This window comes from Phaenicophaeus curvirostris, chromosome 2, assembly GCF_032191515.1.
Source record: "Phaenicophaeus curvirostris isolate KB17595 chromosome 2, BPBGC_Pcur_1.0, whole genome shotgun sequence".
Taxonomy (NCBI): Eukaryota; Metazoa; Chordata; class Aves; order Cuculiformes; family Cuculidae; genus Phaenicophaeus; species Phaenicophaeus curvirostris.
In genome coordinates this window covers 124,568,509-124,594,596 of record NC_091393.1, presented here as the reverse complement: position 1 = coordinate 124,594,596, position 26,088 = coordinate 124,568,509, and the positions used below count along the sequence as shown (strand labels likewise).

The following is a 26,088-nucleotide window of genomic DNA, read 5'->3' as shown; positions in this document are numbered from 1 at the left end:
GGCCTCCCCACCCTCAATGTGAAGAATTTCTTCCTAATGTCTAATCTAAATCTTCCTCCTTCCAATTTAAAGCCATTCCCCCTTGTCCTGTCACTCCATACCCTTGGAAAAAGTCCCTCCCCAGCTATCTTGGAGCCCCTTCAGATACTGGAAGGCCACTCTAAGGTTTCCTTGGAGTCTTCTCCTCTTCAGGCTGCGAATGATGTTGTGATGCCAACCCTGGTATTTACTTTCTCTGACTAATGCTGAATTTCTAGGCGGGATTATGTTTTATTGCTCTAGCTGTCCGCAGAATTGCCTTTCTTTATATAAAATCAATATGAAATGTTGCTTTTTCAGAAATCTCAAATGAAGAACATGAAGCATTGTAGATGTTTTTGATCAGTGTATCTGCTTCTCCTGAAGGATTTAAGCCCTGACACTGCTAGAATCCTAAATCAGCCTGAAGGCAAACTCACAGCATATCTGTCTGCCAAATGAGTTCAGTCTTTCCACTTCTGGGGTGATAGACACCGGAGAGAATATAACATGAGGTCATTTAGAATATTAAGCTAACTTTTCTTAAAGGAATACATATCGCCTATAACACGCTCAAGGTATTAGGCAGAATTGCTTTCAGTAGAATGAATTAGCATGTAATATTTTCAATTATTAAAGGAAATGACCCATTTTCCTTTAATTTCATCAATTTGGATGGTGCTGACTTGTGATGTTACAGGAGAGGGGGTCACGGAGCTCTTCACTGAGAAGGAAGAGGGGATCTGTGCACCTTAGTGCCAGAGACCTCTGTGATTGTAAACTGTGACTTGAAATTTGACATTATTGTTTAAGATACTCAAATGGAATGTTATGACCTCTGTTGCTTCAACCAGATGAAGTATTATTTTAAATTATATAAATATCTTAAGGTCATGCTTTTTTTTAGTGGTACCTAAATCACCATAAACGTGATGATTTTTGACAGCAGAGGAATATGTAAATGGGTTTGGAATTAAGCAATACTAGGTAATCTCACTGTTTTGCTTCTGCAGCAGCTGAGTCTTGGCTGCTGTGAATAGATTTTTTGCAGGCTGGAGTTAATAATGATCTTTATTTTAGTTTTAAAGAAGGCAGTTTTGCCCGAGTTCCTGGAAACTTGCCTGACTCGCCATTTGAAGAAGACTCTTAGGTCATCAATTTCTACCTCTTGGATAAAATTGCTAAATAGTCAGATGTTTTTGACTGTGTGTGTAGGTTGATCTTTCTAAGCTGGATGCCCCATCCCTGGAGGTGTTCAAAGCCAGATTGGATGGGGCTTCAAGCACCCTGATCCAGTGGGAAACGTCCCTGCCCATAGCAGGGGGTTGGAACTAGATGATGCTTACAGTCCCTTCCAACCCAAACCATTCTATGAATCTCAGCTGACACTGAAATAAATTCTCACCCTTCACTTACCTCTGGCTGATGAGTGTTGCTCACTCATACGAGCTGAATCTTCCAGAACTTCTCTGTGTTCCTGGATTAGCTTTCAGCCAGGCTGGCTGGTTGGGTTTTTTTTTTTTCTTTCTTTCTAGGCTGCTTTGTTTCTTCATTTTTCAGGAGAAATGCAAAAGCAGAACCATAAGCAAACTTCTCAGAATGATTCATGTCATTTCCACTCAGTGCATCTTTGGGACTAGGGGCAGAAAAGTCTCAGTCTTTGCTGCTTGATGAAATGAAACCACAGGTTTTATGAAGTGTTCACTCTCTAGGAAAGGAGAATCACATCGCTCGACTCTGAACTCGTATTTTTAGATTTGAAAGGATTCATTTTAAGGTTGTTCTGCATGTAATCTCGCTTGTCCTGAAGTCATCCTTTGGGTGCAGTTTCCTGCTGTGCTTCTGCATAGATAACTTCAAGCTGCTGACTAGAAGGGGCAGAGCTTTGCGATGCCCTTTCCTGGCTTGCCATGGTTGTGAGTCTGCAGTGTGAGCTGATAAGCTGGCTGGTTTGGAAGAAACTCTTGTGCCAGGTTTGCCAGGGCTTGCTCTGATTCTTGAGTTGCTTCTGAGTGTCCCCATTAATTGCTCTCCCTAATTGTTCACCTTAAAGATTATCTAGTTCCAACCCCTGTGCCTTGGGCAGGGACACCTCCCACTGGACCAGGGGCTCCAAGCCCCATCCAACCTGGCCTTGAACCCCTCCAGGGATGGGGCAGCCACAGCCTCCCTGGGCAACCTGGGCCAGGGCCTCCCCACCCTCATCGTGAAGAATTTCTTCCTAATATCTTGATCTAAATCTTCCTCTTCACAATTTAAAGCCATTATATAACTAACAGCGTATAAGAAATATGCTTCTGTTCTTCTGTATCCTGATTTTCCGCCGTCAGGCTGGACTTTAATGTTCCCATCATTTAAATGCTTTTATGGAGTTTGGCTGATTTAGTGCAGTTATAAATCAGTAGGTGCGAGATGAACTAGAATAAGCCTGTCTGAAACTTAAGGTAAATTATACATCTGCTTGCACTTATTTTAACAACTGAGTGTTTCTGTTGGGGAAGTCATTAACTACAAGAACAAACTGGCAAGGGAAACGGTAGATCCATCATTTTTTCATATAGTCAATCCCTTGGATGATGACCATATCAACGCATTCTTTAATCTTCCCTTTTGGCAGATGTAGGGATCATGTGTCCATGGGATGCTCTAGTTCAAGACACTGACCAGAGCTGAATCCAACTGGAAGAGAACCAGCTGGCTCATTTGGCAGCAAACTGAACCGGCACACCCTGGAGCAGCATAACTGCAAGGCAAGGGAAGAGGCAGCACTATGGGAATGAGTAGGGAGAGAGCAAGCAGGGTCACTCCTTCATCCTCAGGTTGTTGTAAGAATTAGGTGTAAGAAGCTGTATGCTCTGTGAATGACTAAAGCAACTGTTCCTGAAAAACAGAGGCCATCTGTTTGGTTTCTTGAATCTTGAGTTCAGTTTTGGGCCCCTCTCTACAAGAAGAACATCGAGGGGCTGGAACGCATCCAGAGAAGGGAGCAAAGCTGGGGAAGGGGTTGGAGACCTGTGGTTGTTTAGCATGGAAAAACAGAGGCTGAGGAGAGGCCTTATTGCTGTCTACAACTGCCTGAAAGGAGGTTGTGGTGAGGTGGGTGTTGGTCTCTTCTCCCAAGTGACAAGCGATGGGACGAGAGGAAATGGCCTCAAGTTGCACCAGGGCAGGTTCAGATTGGACATCAGGAAAAATGTCTTCATGGAAAGGGTTCTCAGGCCCTGGCAGAGGCTGCCCAGGGAGATGATGGAGTCCCCATCTCTGGAGAGGTTTAAAAGGCAGGCAGATGAGGTGCTCAGGGATGAATTTAATACTGGAACGGTACGGTTGGGTTCAATGATCTCAAAGGTCTTTTCCAATCAAGTGATTCTATGATTCTAAGTGGTTAAGTGGGTAATATTCTTTTGGTCAGTTTTTAGTGCAGGACTTTGCATATTTATCTAGATTTGCCACCTGCCTGGCAGCGTCGGCAGTTTCAGATGACTCTGTAGAATGGGCTACAGGCTGTTTGAAACATCAGCATCCTGAACAACACTTCTTTTTGTGTTCATCTGAGTTAGTGCTGTTCTGAAGGCAGGTAAAAGGAGATGACATTCCAAAATTGGGGCATTAGAAGTGCTGAGGCAGTAAGTCTTTTATGGATGTGAAGATGAAAGCAAATATGTTAATCCCATAATGTCATGCTATGGTAGATAAGGAAACAGCAGAATATATTCCTTTTATTAAGCATAAAGTGTTTTAGACTGCTGTTATGCTCTTGAGAATCAAATATGCTGCTTCCTTTGCCTGACTCAAATATACCTTGTGCTTCAGCACAGGGCATAGAGTTTCAGCAAAGTGGAAGACAGTAGGTAATGTGAAAATGTTAATGTAATGCTTTTATGAGAAGCATGAGTAGAACAGGATCCGCTTTTACTGCGTACCAGTATCTATGTAGGGATGGGATGCAGGGAAACAAGGGCATGGAGCAATAGGACCAGGGGCAATGGCTTTAAATTGGAGGGGGGCAGATTTAGACTAGACACAAGGAGGAATTTCTTCATGCTGAGGGTGGGGAGCCCCCTGGCCCAGGTTGCCCAGGGAAGCTGTGGCTGCCCCATCCCTGGAGGTGTTCAAGGCCAGGTTGGATGGGGCTGGGAGCAGCCTGGTCCAGTGGCAGGTGTCCCTGCCTATGGCATGGGGTGGGACTGGATGGGCTTTGATGTCCCTTCCAACCCAAACAATTGTAGGATTTTATGGAATTGGAAACCATCTCAGATGAAACCATTTGCAGCATGAGGAGAGCTTGGGCTGTACGTGCTACAGGGCTGCTTGTGGGTTAACAGTGCAGTTGCTCTAGAGTAAAAGCACAACCGAGAGTGTGTAGAATTGTTTCCTCTCATTTTCTTATGTTTATCTTTTTACCAGATGCTTATTTTGTAGGAAGAGGATTTGCTCTTTGAACCTTAATCCTGCGTCCTTACTGAGGGAGAATCATAAAGAAAGATACGGATTGTAATGTAAGTGGTTTCTAGTGTGTAAGCAGTAGAAGAAAACCTGCCCTTGTAGAGGACCAGTAACAGGAAGCATCTGGCTTGAGGAATAGCAAATGAAATAAAGCTGTTTATGAAAGATGAGGTGGTGATGTCTCTAGAATAGGACACAGCCTGCCATCATGACGTAGCAAGACGACTGCACTGGTTTCTTCTCAAGACAGAGCTGTAGGGTCTCGCTGTGTGCTGCTGTATCCTGCTTTTGGAGTTCTGAGCAGAGATTGAAGTGCTAAATCCTGTTTTTCACAAAGATGAGTTTATATTTTGGGTTGTTCTCTCCTCTTGACTTCCCTCTTTTGTGTGTAGTTGGGTCACCAGGGTTGCACCTGGTAGTTGTGAAATCCGTGGGGACAGTCAAAAGGATTTCCTTTATGTTTCTGGAATATAAACCAACACATTCAAGCTAAATATGTTGAGATCAGCAGAGGGGTTAGCTTTCTATGAACTTGTGTTTGGGTGTGCTGTCTGCTCAACTGGTACCCCTTGCCCCAGATGGCTTTGCATAACCTCCTGTGATTCTTCTGCTCCCTCCCCAAATTCTTCAAATACCGATCGTTCTGTGTTGCTATCAATTAGCTGTGCAAGACACAGCACATGCTGTAGCAGCATCCAAGCTGCATACTTGGTAATTAGCCATCCATTAGGTTGAAAGAGCCGAGTGGTGGGGCAGTCCTGAAGTCTTGGTTCCTCCAAGAGGACTGGGATTTTGGGTCTTTCAGCGCTTACTCTGCAAAATACACATATAGCACTTCTTGGTTGTTTCAACCAAATGGGTGGAACGGGAAGAATTATTGGCAGTGAAGCAGGAGGGCAGGCCAATAAGGATGATCATGCAAGACTGGTTTCTTCAAGTGCTCAAGATCTCTTACCTAAAAAACTACCCAGGGAATGAGGAGGGAGTGGGTGAGCTGTTGCAGTAATACGGGGGGGAAGTGGGCCAGCAGGAATCTCCTCTGGTTCCAAAAAGACAGACGTATTGTCTAGCATCAATGAGGGGACAACCTCGCTGTCTGCTAGGTGGTATGAACAGAGTAGTAGCCAGCAGGTTCTGGGGAGTGATTGTTCCCACCTAGCTGGGAGTCACAGTGCTGTCTCTAAAATGCCGTGTCCAGTTTTCCTCCTTTTTCACCTCAAATGCATGTGGGATGCCAAAAAAAAAAGAGTTGAGGGTGGTTAGGAGGCTGGAGTGTATAGTGTGCAAGAAGTTTGCTTAAGAAGTTGGCTTTCTCTTTTCCAGGCCAGACCTCCTAGGAGGCACAGTGAAAAAGATGAAAATCAATGCCTGCAAGTTAGAACAAAGGTGATTCCTGTTGAATATAATAGGGAAAAACGACCGTGGCATCACAGAGTGTTTTGGATTGGAAGGGACCTTTAAAGCCCATCCAGTTCCAACCCCCTGCCATGAGGAGAGACACCTTCCAGAGGACCAGGCTGCTCAAGAATCCATCCAACCTAAATCCAAGCTGGAAATGAATGTTTAAAGGACTTTATCTCCTAGCTTTTAGAACGTAATTGAGCTAATGAAGCAATTTTGCCTCCTTTAGAACTCTCTGAGACTCTAGGGTGCCCTCAAGCATTTGTGGGTTTGACTGGCTTTTGTAAAAACCTGTTGGGTAAGGATTTCACTCTGTGCTTTTCAAGTAACAGTTCAATTTTTTTTTATATTGACTAAAATGTCCATACTAAGAAGGAAATTAACTTTATTAATGCTTTATTTACTCTTGACCATCCTGACGGCATGAAGTTGAATAGGAGCACTTGTCCCTGCTTTAATGCTAAGCATATTTTGTGGTTTTTGCAAGATCCCAATCTGGGACGATTCAGACTATTGCATCATGCCTGTTTTTAAAGATGAAGGGAACACTTTGTGCACACTCCGAAGGATGCTTTTAAATTTCCATAAATTTATTTCCAAGCTAGGTTCTTGCCATGTTTGCAGAAATACTAATTGTCAATCTGAGTTAAAGATGTGCCAAGTTTTAGACTATCTATCAAAGCATTTTTGAATTTTTTTAGAGCATGAAAGGGGTTTTCTTGGTTTAAACCCAAAAATGCTTTCAGACATTTTCTTGTTTTCATAACTCATGGGTTTGTAACCTGGAGCTATGATCATTCTTCCCTTTTTGTCTAGAAGAGTCCTGAAAACTGCAGGAGGAGCTGAAGCTTTTGTAGTAGCATGGGGTCCTGATATTGAAAGAGGGAAACATTTATAACTTTCAAATAGAAAGATTGTTGATGTTTTTGCAGGGAGAAGTGACTTTGTGAAAAGAATTCTAGCTAAGATGTGCAACAGTGTCTTCAGCTTCAAACCTATTTTTATGAGCTAATTACCTAATGGAGGCTTTAAGGGAAAAACTATAAATAAGCTGTTGAGTGCGTGGTACTTTTTACTACTTGTTTGCTGCTTTGGATTTGGACTAAATCTAAATGTGGTGTGATCTTTTTGTTCTTCAGAGCTTTTTGGTTTCATTTCAGCAGCTTTTGTAATTTGGTTTTGGACCTTGAATGGTTCAGCAAATAGATGTTATAAAATTAAGGGAAGAGACATAAAACTATATAAGGAACAGCATCTGAGTCATGTTTTAAGAAAACGTGGTGTGCTTTTTTTAAAGTACATTCCCCTGTGCCCTCCATGATCCCTTTTTTTTTGCTGCATATTAAATTAATAGCTGATCTTCACCTTTGCTTGTGAAGACATTTGCCACCTTTGCTAGAGGTGTCACCTCTCATTTCCAGGCTGGTTTTGTGCAGCGAGCTCTGCTCCAAATGAAGAAAATAGCAAGTAGCACAAAACATGACTTTCTGCTTAATGTAATTTCCCAGCATTTTGACCAATTCTGTCCTTACAAAGTGGCATCAATACCTGTAGATAGTACAGATTTTACTCTAAAACTTTCTGCTTCATGTCTTCTCCTGCTGTGACCAGAGGAGTCTGGCAACTCCTGCTCATAGAAGTGAGGGGGTAAATAAAATCCATGACTTCAGCATTTATTAAGCTTGCGACTGAGTTTTAGACAAGTATTTCTGGTGATATTGGAGAGTACATGATTAGATGCTTGAGGGACTTGGCGTTGTTTAGGCTGGAGGAGGAGGCTGAGTGGAGACCTTATCACTCTCTACAACTACCTGAAAGGAGGTTGTGGTGAGGTGGGTGTTGGTCTCTTCTCCCAAGTGACAGGCTGGGGCAAGAGGGAATGGCACCAAGCTGTGTCAGCGGAGGTTCAGTTTGGACATTAGGAAAAATTTCTTCACAGAAGGGGTTTGTGGGCATTGGCAGGGGCTGCCCGGGGAGCTGGTTGTTACCATCCCTGGAGGTGTTTGAAAGGCACGTAGATGAGGTGCTTAGTGATATGATTTAATAATAGACAGGTATGGTTGGAGTCAATGATCTCTGAGATCTTTTCCAACCTAATGACTCTGTGATTCTAGAGCTGGTTTAATGTACCTGCTGTGAGGAATGTATTGCTGAAAGCTTTTTTTTTTTTCCTTTCCCACCTGGCTGGTAATGATGACTTATCTGCAGGATAACCTTGCAGAATTATGAGGGTAAGTGCCTTTTAATGGCTTTAAATTTGAAGGAGGAAGGTTTAAATGAGACATTAAGAAGGAATTCTTCACGCTGAGGGAGGGGAGACCCTGTCCCAGGTTGCCCAGGGAAGCTGTGGCTGCCCCATCCCTGGAGGGGTTCAAGGCCAGGCTGGATGGGGCTTGGAGCCCCTGATCCAGTGGGAGGTGTCCCTGCCCATGGCAGGGGTGGGACTGGGTGGGCTTTAAGGTCCCTTTCAACCCAAACCATTCTATGATTTTATGATTAAGTGTAGAAACAATTTGCTTTAGGGAAGTGAAAACTGGCAGACTTTTAATTTAAGTGTGTTCTGTCATTCACAGAGGGAAACTCCACAATGTGCTCCAGGACGTTATGAGGGCCTGGAGTAGGACAATGAAGCATGCACGGTTTGTTCTTTTAAAGCTTCAGGGCAGGCTGCTGGGCAGGATTTCTACTCTAGTGTTTACTTTTCTTCATAAAGTATCTCGCTAATTGTACCGGATCCTGCTTCAGAAGCTGCTGATTGAGATGATTGCTGTTAAACGGCAATGAGTTTCTCATTGCTTGAAAGAGTTTGGGAAGAAAAGTGTACAGTTTTTACACTTTTAGATAGTTTGTTTTCTTAATTCCTTCAACCATTCTTACTTGGCTGTAAAATTAGACATAATTTTCTACTAAGAATGTGCGGTGAGTCATTTCTTGGAGAGTGCCCCATTGCCTTGCCCTATCTAAAAATGCCAGGCAGATCCAGGGCAGCTTCCAGATGGACCAGTTCTGTGTGGACACAATGCAGGCTCCTGGCTTTCGAATGTCTCATGGGTCGACTGCTATTTTTGTTTGTATTTTCCTTTCTCTAGGCAAGCTATTGCTGTAGAGGGACTGTTGCTCTAAGCAGAAAACGCTTGTGCTAGAATCCCTTCTGCAATCCCCAACCTGAGAAGGATATGGAGCTGTTGGAATGGATCCAGAGGAGGCCATGAAGATGACCCAAGGGCGGGAGCACCTCTGCTCTGAGGACAGACTGAGAGAGTTGGGGTTGTTCAGCCTGCAGAAGGGAAGGCTCTGAAGGGAACTTAGAGCAGCTTCCAGTACCTGAAGGGCCTCCAGGAAAGCTGGGGAGGGACTTCTTCCAAGGGCCTGGAGGGATGGGATGAGGGGGAATGGTTCTATACTGGGTGGAGGAAGATTTGTATTAGATATTAGGAAGAAATTCTTAATGCTGTGGGTTCTGAGCCATGAGGTGTGTGGGAGTGGGTATGAAGGCTGTTGGAGCAAATCCTGTTGGGATGCAAACTGGGTCCCTTCTGGATTATAGCAGGGTGATCATGATAATCTCAGACTTTTGGAGGACACAGCTGAGCTGGTTTTGCTTAGAATCATAGAATCAGTAGGTTTGAAAAGACCTTAGATGTCACCGAGTCCAACCATACCAGCCTACTAGTAAGCTAGATCCATGAGCACCTCATCTGCTGATCCTTTAAGCCCCTCCAGGGATGGGGACTCCACCACCTCCCTGGGCAGCCTCTGCCAGGGCCTGAGAACCCTTTCTGTGAAGAAATATTTTATGATGTCTAATCCGAGCCTGCCCTGTCACAACTTGAGGCCATATCCTCTCCTCCCATCGCCTGTCATGAGGAGACCAGCACCCACCTCTCTACGACCTCCTTTTAGGCAGTTGCAGACAGTGATGAGGTCTCTGCTCAGCCTCTGTTTCTTCAGGCTGAACAACCCCAGGTCCCTCAGCCGCTCCCCATAACCCTTGTTCTTCAGCCCCTTCACTGGCTTTGTTGCCGTTCTCTGGATGTGCTCCAGCCCCTCCGTGTCCTTGTACTGAGGGGCCCAAAGCTGAACCCAGGATTTGAGATGTGGCCCCATCAATGCAGAGTACAGGGAAACAATCCCTTCCTGCTGGCCACGCTGTTTGTGGTGCAGGCCAAGATGCCATTGGCCTTCTTGGCCATCTGGGCCACTGTACAGGATCAGCTTGGGTACACCAGTAAGTTTTTATTCATGTTGAAGGTGTCTTTCTTGCTTGAAAACAGTATTAGTTTGGGCAGCACCTGAGCTAATAAATTCTACAGATTTAGGTTCTGTGTCTTTGAAATAACCCATTACTGTAATTATCAGTTTACAGCAAACTGGGAGTTAATTCTACATGCTTAAAAGAAAACATACATAGAATGGCAATGAAAATCTTTCAGTTCCACTGGCATTATATTATTTTATTATAAATTAATGGAAGAATCCTGCTGGCTCAGGGGGTTTTGCTTAAAGCAAGACCTTAAGTCAATATTTGAACATATGAGGTTAGCATTATCTTAAATTGCAGAGTGTCTCCTCTGCCTCGTGTCCCTTCCTTGTGGGAGTAGAAGTTTGCTTGGCTGGCATACAGGGGAACAAAGCTTGAGGAGCAGAAAGCAGTTTGACAGCTTCGGTACAGAGCTGTTTACTGGAGCTGGAGCTGCCACGAGTGGTATGGCTCACCTGGGAGTGGGCACAGGTAGAAATGGCTCTGCTATGTGTCACTGCTATTTCTCAGCCATACAGGTGTCTCCTGACCTGTTTTTGAGCTACTGTGAAGGTAGAACATCCTCCTTGTGACACTTAATGGTTTTGGTAGTCATAGTATCATAGAATAGTTTGGATTAGAAGGGACCATGAAGGTTTTCCAGTCCAATTGCCCTGCAGTGAGCAGGGATACCTTCATCCACGTCAGGTTTCTCAGCCCCATCCAACCTGGCCTTGAATATTTCCAGGAGCATTCACCATCTCTCTGGGCAACCTGGGCTAGTGCTTCACCACCCTCAGCAAAAGCAATTTCTTCCTAATATCTACTCTAAACCTCTCCTCTTTTAGTTTTTATCCCTTGTCCTATTGCTGCAGGCCCTGATAAAAAGTTTTTTCCCATCATTATCAGCCCTCTTTAAGTATTGAAAAGCCACAATAAGGTCTCCTTGGAGTCTTCTCTTCTCCAAGCTGAACAACCCCAAGTCTCTCAACCTCTCTTCAGAAAGGAGATGTTCCAGGCCTTTGATCATTTGAGTGGTCTCCTCAGGGCCCTCTCCAACAGGTCCGTGTCTTTCCTGTGCTCCAGAACTGGGTGCAGGGCTCCACGTAGGATCTCACCAGAGAAGTGTAGAGGGGTGGAGTCACCTCCCTTGCCCTGTTGGCCATGCTGCTTTTGATACAGCCCAGGACACGGTTGGCCTTCTGGACTGAAGATGCCCATTGCTGTCTCATGTCAAGCTTCTCATCCACCAGGACCCCCAGGTCCTTCTCCACATGCTCTCAGTTATAGTCCTAGTGATGCAAGTGTTTTTCATGTCCTCCATGTGGAGCATGAGCACGATGGCTCTGCATGGCTCAGCTGGGTTAAGTATCTGCTGTTGTGTAAATTGTGATTAAACCGATGGACTTACTGAAGGTTGTGGTGAACTGTACTGTAAAATACATGTAGGCAAGGTGAGTGGATCCATAGTGGGAAACTGCTTCTGTTAGTAACCTGACATCCATGTTGCATGTTTTGAACACTTCTGTGTTATCATAGTTCTAGCCTCATCCCATGGACTTAATGTCTATTAAAGACTAAGAGTGTTCCTGGGCTGCATATCTTCAATTTAGGTTCAGGAAAAGGAAATCCAGATTACTTGCTGTGAGGCTGCTCCAGAGTGTGAGCTGAGGCACAATAAATGAGAGCAGTTCGTGGCTTTGCTGAGAAGTTTCCTCCTGATCTTGGACTGCAGCAGTGATGTAAATGTTGATCTAAGTTGGGTTTGATGCAGTCCTGCCTCTCTGACCCTGCAGTGAGCCACCATCTGAGGGAGATAAACTTGCAGGAAGTTGGCACCGAATAGCTTTCCCTCGGGCTGTTTTCTTTCTCTGATTCACCCACAGTATAAATAATTACTGGTTCAAGTGCAGAGCAGGGGGAAGGGACCGTGTGAACACAGGCAGAAGAGAGGACACAGAAGACAGGATGGAATCGCAGCATCCCTGGGTTAAGATGTCTTTGAGGTACAACTTTGTGGGTTTCCAACTCCTGTTGGTGCTGTCTTGAGTGCTCTTGAGAAGGGAAGAAGGAAATGGGACTGTTTGAGCCTCATGATGTTCAACAAGACTAAGTGCAAGGTCCTACATCGGGGTTGGGGCAATCAATACAGGATGGGGGATGATGCAGGACACCTCCCACTGGACCAGGCTGCTCAAGGCTCCGTCCACCCTGGCCTTGAACACCTCCAGGGATGGGGCAGCCACAACTTCCCTGAGCAACCTGTGCCAGGGCCTCCCCTCCCTCAGTGTGAAGAATTTCTTCCTAAAGTCTATCTAAATCTTCCCCCTTCCAATTTAAAGCCATTGCCCCTTCTCCTATCACTCCGTACCCTTGGTAGAAGTCCCTCCCCAGCTTTCTTGCACACCTCCTACAGGTACTGGCATCTGCCTTAAGGTATGCCTGCAGCTGCCTTTTATCCAAGCTGAAGAATCCCAACTCTCTCAGCCTGTCCTCATAGCAGAGGTGCTCCAGACCTCAGATCATCTTCGTGACCTCCTCTGAACCTGTTCCAACAGTTCCATGTCCTTCTTATGTTGGAGATTCCAGAACTGGATAAAGGACTCCAGGTGGGGTCTCACGAGAGTGGAGTAGAAGGGCAGAATCCCCTCCCCACCGTGCTGGCTGCGCTGGTTTGGATGCAGCCCAGGACATGGTTGTTTTCTGGGCTGTGAGCACACGTTGCTGGCTCGTGTTGAGCTTCTCATCCACCAGCACCCCAAGTATTTCTCTTCATGGCTGCTCTCAATCACATCATCCACCTGACAATTATTTCTGTTGAAGACACAGGCATACTAGAATTTTGGTACATTTTCCACTCTTTTTCTTCATTCATTTATGACTTTTGTGTAGGGCTCCCAGAGGGCCTTAATTACCTGTAATGGAATCATCAAAGCTTCAGAATGAGTTTGAGTAGCTGAAGACTTCCTTTGTTTCAAATCAGGGAAGGTGGGTGTTGTCTGTGCTTACTGGGATGCTTGCCTTGTGTGTTGGCACTGGAATGTGCCTGGCTGAAGAGCAGGTTGTGTAAGTTTTGGAGAAGTGGAGAGTCCACCTGTGCCAGCAGTGACAGAATGCAGGCAGCATTGCTTTTCTTGCTCGCCACGTGAGGTGTTTTGTCAAAGAAGCGGTGTTGTTAGATAGGAGACTTCTCTCCTTGCCGTGGGGAGTAACGCAGTCTGAAGTTGTTGGTAGTGCTCAGTGGCTTTGCCATGTTAGGTCTGTTCTGTTGTTTCATTAGTCATGTTGTCATCTTACTCGAAACCAAGAACTGAACGCACCACTCCCATAAAGTCTGCTAGAACCACCTTTCCCTAAAAATGTCTGGTTGTCATCTTCTACTTTGTGCTGTTGATTTAATTGATCCTCCACCCCTGAAAATGGGTCAAAACCTTCAAAAAGCATCGTCTGGGAAGTTCTGCAAATATGTTGGAAAGCTATCATGGCTGGGGAACAGAAAGATGCCACCTAAGGTGTTTTTTATGTATTTGAGTTCTTGCCAAAACAAGGTTGCCACTTATTTGTTAGAGATCTAGGATAAAGACATCTTCTTTACACACAGAGTGGGAGGTGGTTTGTGATGGCTCGTGCTGTCTATGAAAGCTCAGGAGAATGTTCTCTCTCTCTCAGGTCAGCTTTGGTCTTACCGGATCTGCAATAAAAGCACAATAAAAGTGTTCATGCTTAAGCTTGAGAAAGTTTTTTTTCATCCAGGACTTGGCCATTATGGACTTCTAGGCTACAGATGAGAGAGAAATGGAGAAAGCTGCATAAGAAGCTGAGAGGAGGCAAGATAGGTGGTTTTGGTTGTTTGTGTTGCTGGAGTATTCCTCTGCACCTTCTACCAACTGAAACTTTGAGATTTTGAAAGTTCTGACCAGCTTATATTGCTGCGATCCAACTTACTGTTGACTGATTTTAGTATCACATCTATTCTTGAGAAAAGCTTTAAGGTGAGAGCTTGAAGCATTTAGAACTATAATTCAGAAGCATTCAGAACCACTTCAAGTGTTCAGAAGAATAATTTGTGGACTGATGTGATACCTAATGGCTGTTATTGTAAGGAGTTGTTGCAGGTTGCCCCCTCCACCAGTGCAGGTTAGGGGTTGACTGGCTGGAGAAACACCTGGGAGTCCTGGTAGACAACAATTTGACAATGAGCCAGCAGTGTGCCCTTGTGGCCAAGATGATCAATGGTATCCTAGGAGGCATTAAGGAAAACATGAGGAAAAACTGCTTTCCTGTGGTGATAGAGCATTGGAACAGGCTGCCCAGGGAGGCTGTGGAATCTCCTTTTCTGGACGTATTCAAAATCCACCTGGCCTGGATGTGTTCCTGTGTCACTTGCTGTAGGTGATGCCGCTTTAGTGGGGCGGGTGGACTAGGTGATATCCTGAGGTCCCTTCAACCCCCATCATTCTGTTATTTGGAGCTGTGATTCCTTAAAAACATTTTTGGTCATCACTGGTCATTTTTGCTCATCATTCCTTGGGTAAATATTACACTTGAAGACCTTTCAGAGGCTTATTAACCTGAAATGTTTTATTAGTATAACAGGATGTTTTCTTGCCCATCCGCAGTCCAAATTACCTGGAGGGTTCATACAGTGCTACTTGCTAATATTGAAAAGCAAGAATGGTAAGTGTTCCTCTTAAGGACCGTGTTGTAATGAGATATGTAGGTTCTAACTGTTTCTGTTGTGTCCCGTGAAAAAATGAGGGATGAAACTCTGTTCACATTGCTCGTGACTCCTCCCACGTTACACGTGAGATGATGCAATTTAGATCTGATTTGTATGTGTATCCATGAGTCAGTGATAGTGAACATCACTGACAAATACAAGAGAAAAGCCAGTACCTTAATTTCAAACAAAAAGCTGAAGTTAATTTACTGCTGTTTGCCTTTGGAACGCAGAGACACGTGGATGATGACTGGCAAGTTCTTGAGATCTTCCTTTGGTTGTGGGCATGACTGTGTCTGTTTTTACAGTCTGGAAAGGTGACCAAAATGAACGTGTTTTGTATTTCAAGAGCAAAGACAGAAAAGGTTCCCTAAGGAAATAAAAAAGCTTTCAAAATAATTAGTTCATGTTGACATAGTGTGGGTATGATTGCCTGCTGCTTCTGTGGAAAAAGGACCAAGTGTTTGGCAATGAGAGTTGTAGTCTGCAGTGCTGTAAGCATTTACCATGACTGACACTGTGTCTGATCCATTTTCCGTGTTTAACTTTGTAAAACTGTCCTGTAGCACATATATTGAAATATAATGTCTGCTAATGGGCCTAAAAGCAGAGTGTCATGTGAGAAATGTCTAATATGGATATTTCTTACATTTTTATGCATTGTAGGTTTCCAGAGTGATTGGAAGATGACGTTTTTCGTTTAAGACTGTAGGTGATCGTAGAATCACAGAATGTTTTGGGTTGGAAAGGACCTTAAAACCCATCTAGTTCCAACTGGACCAGGCTGACCAAGGCCCCGTCCACCCTGGCCTTGAACACTTCCAGGGATGGGGTAGCCACAGCTTCCCTGGACACCTGTGTCAGTGCCCCACCTCCCTCAGCTTGAAGGATTTCATCCTAATGTCTAATCTAAATCTTCCCGCTTCCGCTTTAAAGCCATTCTCCTTCCTCCTGTCACTCCATGCCCTTGGACAAAGTCCCTCCCCAGCTTTCTTTTAGCCCCTTCAGGTACTGGGAGCTGCTCTAAGGTCTCCCTGCAACCTTCTCTTCTCCAGGCTGAACAAGCCCAACTCTCTCAGCCTGTCCTCACAGCAGACGTTCTCCAGCTCTCACATCATCTTCATGGCCTCCTCTGGACCTGTCCAACAGTTCCACATGCTCCTTATTTTGGGGATTCCAGAACTGGACACAGGACTCGGAACTGGTCACACTTCTTATGATGCAGCCCAGGACACAGTTGGCCTTCTGGGCTGAGAGTGTATGTTGCTCGCTCATGTCGAGCTTCTCATGAATCAGCACCCCAAGTCCTTCTCCGCAGGGCTGACTGATGGCCATTGTCTTTATGATCTGTGGCTGCCAGAATTTCCTACCTGTCGGGCAATATATCATGTCAGCCACTCAAAAAACAATTCAGTGCAGAAGCAAGACAAAACTACTATGCTTGCTGCAGGCAATAATGGGGAAGTGCAATGCTTTGAAGCAAGCTTAGAGAATATATTTGGCAAAAATAGTTACGTACAGTGCAAAAAGTATGTTAGGAGTTCCCGAATTACCATGAGCAGGTAAGCACGGCATCGTCAGCCAGTCAAGGGAGAGGATTGTCCCACTGTGCTACACACTGGTGTAGCCACACCTTGAGTATTGTGTGCAGTTTTGGCCACCACAGTATAAAAAAGGATTTGAAGCTACTGGAGAGCATCCAGAGGAGACCACAAAAGTAGTGAATGATTTAGAGGAGAAATCGTATGAGGAGGGGCTGAAGTCACTTGGTCTGTTCAGCCTGGAGAAGAGGAGAACGAGGGGAGACCTCATCCCAGGTCACTGCTTCCTCACACGGGGAGGAGGAGGAGCAGGCGCTGAGCTCTTCTCTTTCCTGACCAAGGACAGGACCCAAAGGAATGGCAGGATGATGCCAGGGCAGGGTTAGGTTGAACATTAGGAGAAGGTTCTTCCCCCAGAGGGTGGTGGAGCCCTGGAACAGCTCCCAGGGGAGCAGTCACGGTGCTGAGCCTGACAATATTCCAGAAGCCTTTGGCCAACGCCCTCAGCCCCACGGTGTGAATGTTGGGGTGTCCTGTGCCGGGACAGGAGCTGGACTCAGTGGTCCTTGTGGGTCCATTTCTAGTAACTAAAGTCGTACTGTGATTGTGTGATAACTCTGGTGATAAATTCTGTTTGTAATGAAGAAAACAAATTGCCTTTCTTAAAGGAAAAAAGCAAAACTGTGCCTTCATGTTTGTGTTTGAGTGGCTCCTTTGTTAATGTGTGTATTCAGAAAATAGTTTGCTGGGGGGATCTGTCTGGCTTCTCTTGTGTTTGTGGCACCACCATATAGTTCAGTTTTTGACCAAGGGTTTTCTGACTTGCTCTCCAGGCAGCGGAGGGATAAAGGGATAAAGAATTATACATTGACTTAATGGAACTGAAATTTTCATACCAGGGAGAAATACTTTCTCTCATTTTATTCCTTGATCTGTGAATTAATTATTTGATATCATCATGCACTGATAATAACCTTGGACAAAACCCATTTGAGATTTTTGTCTTTTAACCCCATTGTACTCTCTATGTGCATGTTTCTTGTGAACAGAGGAGGGGGAGGTGTTGGTGAGAACAGCATTACATGTGGTCGTGCCTGGGTGTCCTGACTGGATTGGAGGGGAAGGGGAGATTAGTTGATTGCTGCAGATTTGTGGAACTGTCTGACATAAACAGAACTTGATGAACAAATAAGAACTTGTTATTGCTAAACAAGCCTTAAGCTGTCAGCAAGCAACTCTCATGGATCTTGTGCAAGAGATGGACAAGTATGTAAATACATTGCTGCACTCCTCTGAGTAAACTTAATTACATCCAAATTAAAGCTCACTTCTTCATACAAAGCCAGATGAGTCTGAAGGAGGATAACTTCTACATGCCTGTGCCAATTAAGTTGTATGATGTTGTCAGTTGTATCGCTTCCGGCTGTATTACAGTTTTTGGCTCAAACCTGCTAAAATATTGGGTGTACAGTCAGGTTTTTGCAGATAGAAATGCAGATGCAAGTATGTGAATTAGCAAAGCGCTCTGTGTACATACCATACACGTACAGTTTGAACCCTCCTCCCTCCTCAGCCTCAAAATACACTTTGAGTAACAAACGCTTCCCCTGTGGGCAGTGATTCATAGTTGGTAAATCTTGAACTGAGACTTGGCAGGCTGCGGAAACCTACTGCCCACAATCCCTTTCATCACACGTGCTCAAAATCCTCCTCACCACCACCAAAATGTGACCTAATGTCGGAGTCCTAGATTTACTTTCTTCCCCTAGGTGACTGTCCTGGTTTTTCCTCCCTCCAAAATGACTGGGAAAACTACAGCTCACAACTGAACGTTGCAACATGAGTCCTCAGAGACTGTTGTTCAATCTGCCCTTTTATACATATAGAGCTTTCACGTTGCAGTTCAACGTCTGAGCTCCATTCTCTTCTTTTCTTAGTGGACTATATCGTGGAATATGACTATGATGCAGTGCACGATGATGAATTAACGATCCGAGTTGGGGAAATCATCAGGAATGTGAAAAAGCTGGAAGAAGAAGGATGGTTGGAAGGGGAGCTGAATGGCAAACGGGGCATGTTCCCCGACAACTTTGTGAAGGTGAGTTTTCTGCATTGACTTGGTTTCACTTTGATTGTGCACCAGGGCAGTTATTACTGAAATAGTTTGAATACACCAGGTGTATTGGTAACAAGTTGATATTTTTAACTGGAAACCTTTTAGATAATTCTTAGATGATTCAGTGTTGTTTAGTCTTTTCATTGGTGACGTAGCATCATAGAATCATAGAATGGTTTGGGTTGGAAGGGATCTTAAAGCCCATCCAGTTCCAACATCGGGTGCACCAGCAGCAGATTTGCAGGTGACACCAAGCTGAGTGGTGTAGTTGTCACACCAGAAGGATGGGATGTCATCCAGAGGGACCTGGACAATCTGGAGAAGCAGCCCTGTTTGAAACTCATGAGGTTTGACAAGGCTAAGTACAAGGTTCTGCACCTGGGTTGGTTCAATCCTTGGTTTCAGTCAAGGCTGGGGGACGGTGTGATTGAAAGCAACCCTAAGGAGAAGGACTCAGGATGCTGATTGATGAGAAACTTAATGTGAGCCAGCAATGTGCACTTGCAGCCCAGACTGCCAACTGTATCCTGGGCTGCATCAAAAGAAACGTGGCCAGCAGGTCGAGGGAGGGATTCTCCCTTTCTCCTCCGCTATGCAGTGTTGAGATGGCAGGAAAGCATTAACTGTTCAGGAGGTGAAAGTCGTGGTTTTCTTTATGGCTAATATGATTATCGTTTCTTAAAAATACATTTACAGGTAGTGAAAGTTTGAGATACTATTTATGGCAAAGCTGTTTCAGAAATGTGGCAGGGACACCTCCCACTGGACCAGGCTGCTCCAAGCCCCATCCAACCTGGCCTTGAACCCCTCCAGCCATAGCTTCCCTGGGCAACCTGGGCCAGGGCCTCCCCACACTTACCATGAAGAATTTCTTCCTAAAGTCTAATCTAAATCTTACCCCTTCCAATTTAAACCCACCACCCTTGCCCTATCACTCCATGCCCTTTTAAAAAGTCCATCCTTGGCTTTTCTGTAGCCCCTTAAGGTACTGGAAGGACTCCAGAAGTTCTCCCTGGAGCCCTCTCCTCTCCAGGCTGAAGAACCCCAACTCTCTCAGCCTGTCCTCAGAGTAGAGGTGCTCCAGCTCTCGGGATCATCTTTGAGCCCTCCTCTGGACCTGTTCCAATGGAAATTGAATTTCCTTCAATTCACCTTTCAGCACTAGGCCTCTTGAGAGATTTTTCTGGCTGTATCACAATTTTGGAGGACATAAATTTCCAGTCTTATTAACAAAGCCTGGTTTGCAATTCCTGTGTGGACTGTGTGCATGTCCACTTCTAGTAGGGTTGAAATGTTTGAATTTGAGTCCCTGTTCCTGACATTGTTATTGCCATTTTCCTCCCTCTTCCTGTAGGGGCAGATTAAAATAAACAACTTCATAAATTCCTGAAACGATTTAGCTGTGGAAACCTAGCAGGCTTTTATGGTTTTCTTTGAATCACTTCTCCTTTCTAAAATCCACCAGTGTGAAATGTGCATGCAGATGTTACTCTCCAGTGTGGGTCAGAGCAGTGCAGTAACACTACTACATTGAATGTGAGAGGTGTTTATGGAGGTGTTGTGGTGTGTGGTATGTTTTGGGTCATTTCTGTTGTTTGTTTGTTTATTTATTTATTTGGAGTAGCTCTATTCAGTGTTTAGCCACCTTCTCTGTTGATAGGCTGAAAGTGATGATTTGGTGTTCATCCTTCTGCTCACTTCTGAAGGTTTTTATCCACGCATAGCTGAGAAGCACTGAAGTTAATTGTTTTATTTCATTTTATTGCTATTTTAATGTAACTAGCTGTGTTGTGAGCAGTGCACATTGCAAATTATGTGGCCAGCAGGAGCAGGGAAATGATTGTACCACTGGTGTGGCCGCACCTCGAATCCTGGGTTCAGTTTTGGGCCCTTCACTACGAGAAGGATATTGGGGGGCTGGAGCACGTCCAGAGAAGGGGAACGGAGCTGGGGAAGGGTCTGGAGAACAAGGGTTATGAGAGGCACCTGAGGGACCTGGGGCTATTTAGTCTGGAGAAAAGGAGGCTGATGGGAGACCTTATCACTGTCTACAATTGCTTGAAAGGAGATTGTGGTGAGGTAGGTGCTGGTCTCTTGTTGCAAGTGACAAGGGATAAGATTAGAGGAAATGGCCTCGAGTTGCACCAGGGGAGGTTTAGATGGCATACTGAGAAAATTTTTTCACTGAAAGGATTTTCAAGAACATGCAGAGGCTGCACAGAGAGGTGGTGGAGTCTCCATCCCTAGAGGGGTTTAAAAAATGTGTAAATGTGGCACTTGGGGATGTGGTTTATCAGCCACGGTGTTGTGGAGCTGATGGTTGGACCCAATGATCATAGAGGTCTTTTCCAACCTTTATGATTCTATGATATGATTCATTACGACTTTGCATGGTAGTAAAACCAGTTCGATCATAAGCTCAAGGCAGCAACTCGAATAAGGGAGGAGCAGCGAATAGATTAATTAGTAGCTTTCTTGAGTTAAGGTAGCAGAGTTTCCTGGTAGGTATTGGGGACATTGTGGTGAGCAAGCTGTGTGCTTCTTTAAGCGTGTTAGGGATACGTGGTGCTTCAGCTGCCCGCTCAGCAGAGGATGAGCCTGCGATAGAGCTAGTTCAGAGAAAACTTCTTGACTGCGCAGGTGTGTGCAGCTGCTCCTGCTCAGCTTAGAGCTGAGCTTGGATCCTTTTCAGGTTAACACGTGAACTTTGCTCACTGGGAGATTTTTCTTCCTCCCCCTAAATAAAAAAAAAAAACAAAACGCAATACTGGGTGTGTTTGAGCAAATATGTCCTTGGAAGAGGTAAGCTCACGTTATTTTCTTTCTGTTGTTAACATCAAGTAATGTAAGCAGACTTTGTGTTTTGGGGTAATGAATGTGACCAGCAGCACAAATCTAAAATTTGTGATTGCAGTGTAATTTGTAGATTTTAGTTAATCTGTAGTGTAACTTCTTGGCTTTAGAGTTGTTTGTGTAATAAGATTACAGGCGTTTGGTTTAGCTTATCAACCCTTCCGTAGTGTAAGAGATACTTGGGAACTGCAGGGAACTGTGGTGCTTGCGTGAAAAATTTCTTTCAGAAAGGGTCATTTGGTTTTGGGAGTTCAACTCATTCAGCTGGAGCACCTCTGCTATAAGGACAGGCTGACAGAGGTAGGGTTGTTTACCCTGGAGAAGGCTCCATAGAGACCTTCTAGTGGTCTTCCAGTACCTGAAAGGGCTCCAGGAAAGCTGGGGAGGGGCTTTTTCTAAGGGCTTGGAGGGATAGGAGGAAGGGGAAGATTTAGATTAGACATTAGGAAGAAATTCTTCGTGATGAAGCTTTGTGGTGAAGCACTGACCCAGGTTGCTGTGGCTGCCCCATCCCTGGAGGTGTTCAAGGCCAGGTTGGATGGGGCTTGGAGCAGCCTGGTCCAGAGGGAGGTGTCTCTGCCCATGGCAGGGGTGGGACTTTGATGGGCTTTGAGGTCCCTTTCCACCCAAACCATTCTATCATTCTATATGATTCAGCTTCATAGCTTATATATTTGTCCATGTAAACAAAACCAATCCCAAGCACTTTCACTTGTCTTAAAAGCCCCGCTGAGAGTTTTAGCACAGTTTATCTACCTTCTTGAGCCTTTGTCTTTGCTGCTTGCTTCCTGTGTTGTTGCTAGTTGATGCTGTTTAATACTGAGCATGCTGTGAACCAGTGAGAAAAGCTTGGTTGAAAACTCCTTCAAGCTTAGAGTTTTCCCTAATCCCTTTTCAAAAATAGAAAATTGACCTCACCCAGGAACATGAACTGTGGAGTTGGGAGGGATCACGGGTGAAAGTGTCTCTGTCTCCTGGGTCATTCCTAACTCTAACCTGGGCATAATTAAATAGTGCAGTAATATTAATTAAAAAACAGATTGATAACTGGATGTTGTATATTAATAACTTTGTATTTGGCATGATGGGTATAGGATAATTCGTGTGCGTCTGTTTTGAAGTAATCATGATGTTTTTATGGAATGTACTAAACTATGTATCTTTTTCCTGAATGTGAGGAGTTGCTTCTCTGTTCGATGTTATGCCAGACGCCTCTTCTGTCCAGGTTCTTTGCATCCAAATATGTTGTGGAGAAAATTAGATATGTGATACTTTACCAATCCTGTGATGAGATGAGGGGAACAGCTTTAAATTGGAAGGGCAGAAGAATCAGATTGGACATTAGGAAGAAATTCTTCATGCTGAGGGTGGGGAGGCCCTGGCCCAGGTTGCCCAGGGAAGCTGCGGCTGCCCCATCCCTGGAGGTGTTCAAGGCCAGGTTGGATGGGGCTTGGAGCCCCTGATCCAGTGGGAGGTGTCCCTGCCCATGGCAGGGGTGGAACTGGATGGGCTTTGAGGTACCTTCCAACCCAAACCGTTCTATGATTGTAGGACTTGATCAGTGAATTGCTATTTCTGTTTATACAACTTTTTTGCTTTGCTTTATTTTGTTTTGAGGAAACTGTCATTGCAGTGGGTTGTGTGGTGAGGTGAGACCAAGCATCTCGGAGGTGTTGGTAGCTTCCCAGGGAGAGGTAGGCAGCCCTGCTGGTAAGAAGGTGATGTTTGCTTTGAAGCTGGCAGTTCTTGTTTTTCAGAAACGAAGATAACATGCAAGATTGAAAGTCCTATTAAGTAATTTCAGTTTCAGTGCTGAGTATGTGAGAGAAATGATGGGTGTAAGCTGGCTTCATTCCTGGCAAAGATTGAAGCTGAGAGGTCAGGGCGGTGCTTATAAGACCTGTTGATGACACGATGGTACCATCCTTTGTTCCTGCTAATTTTTCTTCTTTTTTTTTTTTTTTTGGAGAAAATAGTGCCATTTGTGGGCACCTGTGTGCCAGGTTCTCTGTTCTCCAGTGCATCTGCACTGGGTGTTTAGTGTTTATTGCTGTCTTGGTGGTGGCTAGGGATGTGGGTATTGTTTCATATTCCAAGGCAGTACAGGTATGTTGATTTTAAAGATAAGCAATGAGATACAATGCCTGTATCTTGATGGTCTCCGAGATCTGAAATATCACAAATGTTTTCCTCAGAAGCTAACTATTTAAGTCCAGAAAATTAAGACCAGCAATGGCATCTTGGCCTCTATCAGGACCAGCATGACCAGTGGGAGCAGGGAGGTAATTGTGCCCCTGGACTCGGTATCAGTGAGACTGCATCTTGACTCCTGGATTCGCTTTTGGGTTCGTTACTCCAAGAAGGACACTGAGGGGCTCGAGTGTGTCCAGAGAAGGGAACGGAGCTGGGGAAGGGTCTGGAGAACAAGGTTTATGAGGAACAGCTGAGGGATCTGGGGTTGTTTAGCCTGGAGAAAAGGAGGCTGAGGGGAGACCTCATTGCTCTCTACAACTACCTGAAAGGAGGTTGTGGAGAGGTGGGTGTTTGTCTCTTCTCCCAAGTGACAGGTGATGGGACGAGAGGAAACGGCCTCAAGTTGCACCAGGGCAGGTTCAGATTGGACATCAGGAAAAGTATCTTCACTGAAAGGGTTCTCAGGCCCTGGCAGAGGCTGCCCAGGGAGGTGCTGGAGTCCTCGTCCCTGGAGGTGTTTAAAAGCCGGGCAGATAAGGTGCTCAAGGATCTGATTTAGTAGTGGACAGGTACGGTTGGACTCGATGATCTCAACAGTGTTTTCCAATCAAGTGATTCTGTGTTTATCTGTAAAGATGTGGCCCTTTCCCTGTTTTAGATAAGCCTCCATGCGTTAAAATGTTTTATAAAATCTTCTGTCAAGAAATTTTCAGTTTGCATTTGAAAATCAATTTCACTGTAAGAGTAAAATATCTGTAGGATCGTGGTATCTTCTGTGGTTGAATGTGAACAAAGAAAGAAGAAAACACTGGTGTGTCTTTTATATTTAGTAGTTTAAAATATATTTATATATTCTGTGTTTTAAAATATTTTGTTGCCAAGAGCTTAGAGAAATGAAAGGGGCTCCTAAATGTTGCCTCAAGTGGCAGTACTGGTATGGAGGGGAACTTGAGGTGCTGTTTCAAAAGATGAGTGGGGTAAAATACAGTTAATGACTGGTGTGAGTCCTGCTTAGTGTAGTAATTCTTCTCTCTCATTTGAGTTATCCAAGCATTTGGATTGTACACGTGCCTCTTGCTTTCCTAAATGACTTTGCTTGGTTCAAACCACACACTGCATTGCAGCTCAGTTTGGGTGCAGTGGTCTGCGGCACAAGCTAGTCTGGAAGGGGCAACAGGAGCATACAAGTAGTTATCATAGAATGGTTTGGGTTGGAAGGGACCTTAAAGCCCATCCAGTCCCACCCTCTGCCACGGGCAGGGACACTTCCCACTGGATCAGGGGCTCCAAGCCCCATCCAACCTGGCCTTGAACCCCTCCAGGGATGGGGCAGCCACAGCTTCCCTGGGCAACCTGGGTCAGTGCTTCACTGTCCTTATCACAAAGAATTTCTTCCTAATGTCTAATCTAACCCTTCCCCCTTCTAATTTAAAGCCATTCTTCCTCATCCTATCACTCCATGCCCCCATAAAAAGTCCCTCCCCAGCTTTCCTGGAGCCCCTTTCAGTACTGGAACCTGCTCTAAGGTCTTCTGACAACCTTCTGCTCTCCAGGCTGAACAAGCCCAACTCTCTCAGCCTGTCCACATAGCAGACATGCTCCAGCCCTTGGATCATCTTTGTGGCCTCTTCTGGACCCGTCCCAACAGTTCCTTATCCCTCTAGCGATAAGAATTCCAAAACTGGACACAGGGCTCCAGGTGGGGTCTCACAGGAGTGGAGCAGAGGGGCAGAATCCCCTCCCTCGCCCTGCTGGCCACTCTGCTTTTGATCGTACCTTTAAAACCTTTTTCAAGTTCTACCTTTAACCACATGAAAGTCTGCTCTTTTGCCCTTCCTTATTTAGTTTTTGCACTCGATTTGTGTGTGAGTTTAGAACTTCCTCCCCGAGCACCAGGGAAGGCTGCTGGAATCCTCTGGCTGGAAGCTTGCAAACGGGGTGTGTTCAGTCAGACGTCGTTTACAACTATCGTTAAGTAAACTCCGCAGAGCATTGCCAGCATCTTGGATCAGCAATAATTGACTGGACGTGTGCAGAAAACTTACATTTGCGTTGAAACCTTTCCTGTGTGCAGAAGTCTAACATGCAGAAATATGTATTCTCTAATTAGCATTTCTAATAACACTGAACGGGTCAGGTGTGCAGTGTTTGTAAAATGTAATGTTCGTTACGTCCTGGGAAGCCGTGGGCGTGCGTTCCAGCGCTGTATTTTTAGTACTCTGCTGTATGTCTCATCAGTCAACATGAGTGAACACCCGACACAGTTAATATTAAATCAGTTCTTTTGCTTTTTTTTTTTTTTATGAGAGTGAATGAAGTCATCTACTTGTGAACCTGAAACTTTAACTCACCTGAGGCTGGCTCGTCGGGGCTGTCATCTTGTAACGCTGGCACCGCTGGTGGAGTTTTAGTTTTTGAATGGGTCATTGTTATCACAGAATCTCGCTAGGTTGGGAAAGACCTTTGAGATCATTGAGAGCAACCAAACTTGCCCACTACTAGCCAGATCCCTGAGTACCTCATCTACTCAGCTTTTAAACCCCTCCAGGGATGGGGACTC

The 26,088-nt window shown here is 45.0% G+C and overlaps 1 protein-coding gene across 2 annotated transcripts in view; it reads left to right on the top strand.

Moving 5' to 3' along the window:
- CD2AP (CD2 associated protein) overlaps window positions 1-26,088 on the top strand; it is a 71,727-nt gene that overhangs the window by 5,721 nt on the left and 39,918 nt on the right. For both annotated transcript variants that reach the window (XM_069850795.1, XM_069850794.1), the window contains exon 2: window positions 18,304-18,464. In XM_069850795.1, coding sequence (XP_069706896.1) covers window positions 18,407-18,464 — 58 coding nt within the window. In that variant the 5' untranslated portion in view covers window positions 18,304-18,406. The remainder of the gene's footprint in view (window positions 1-18,303; window positions 18,465-26,088) is intronic.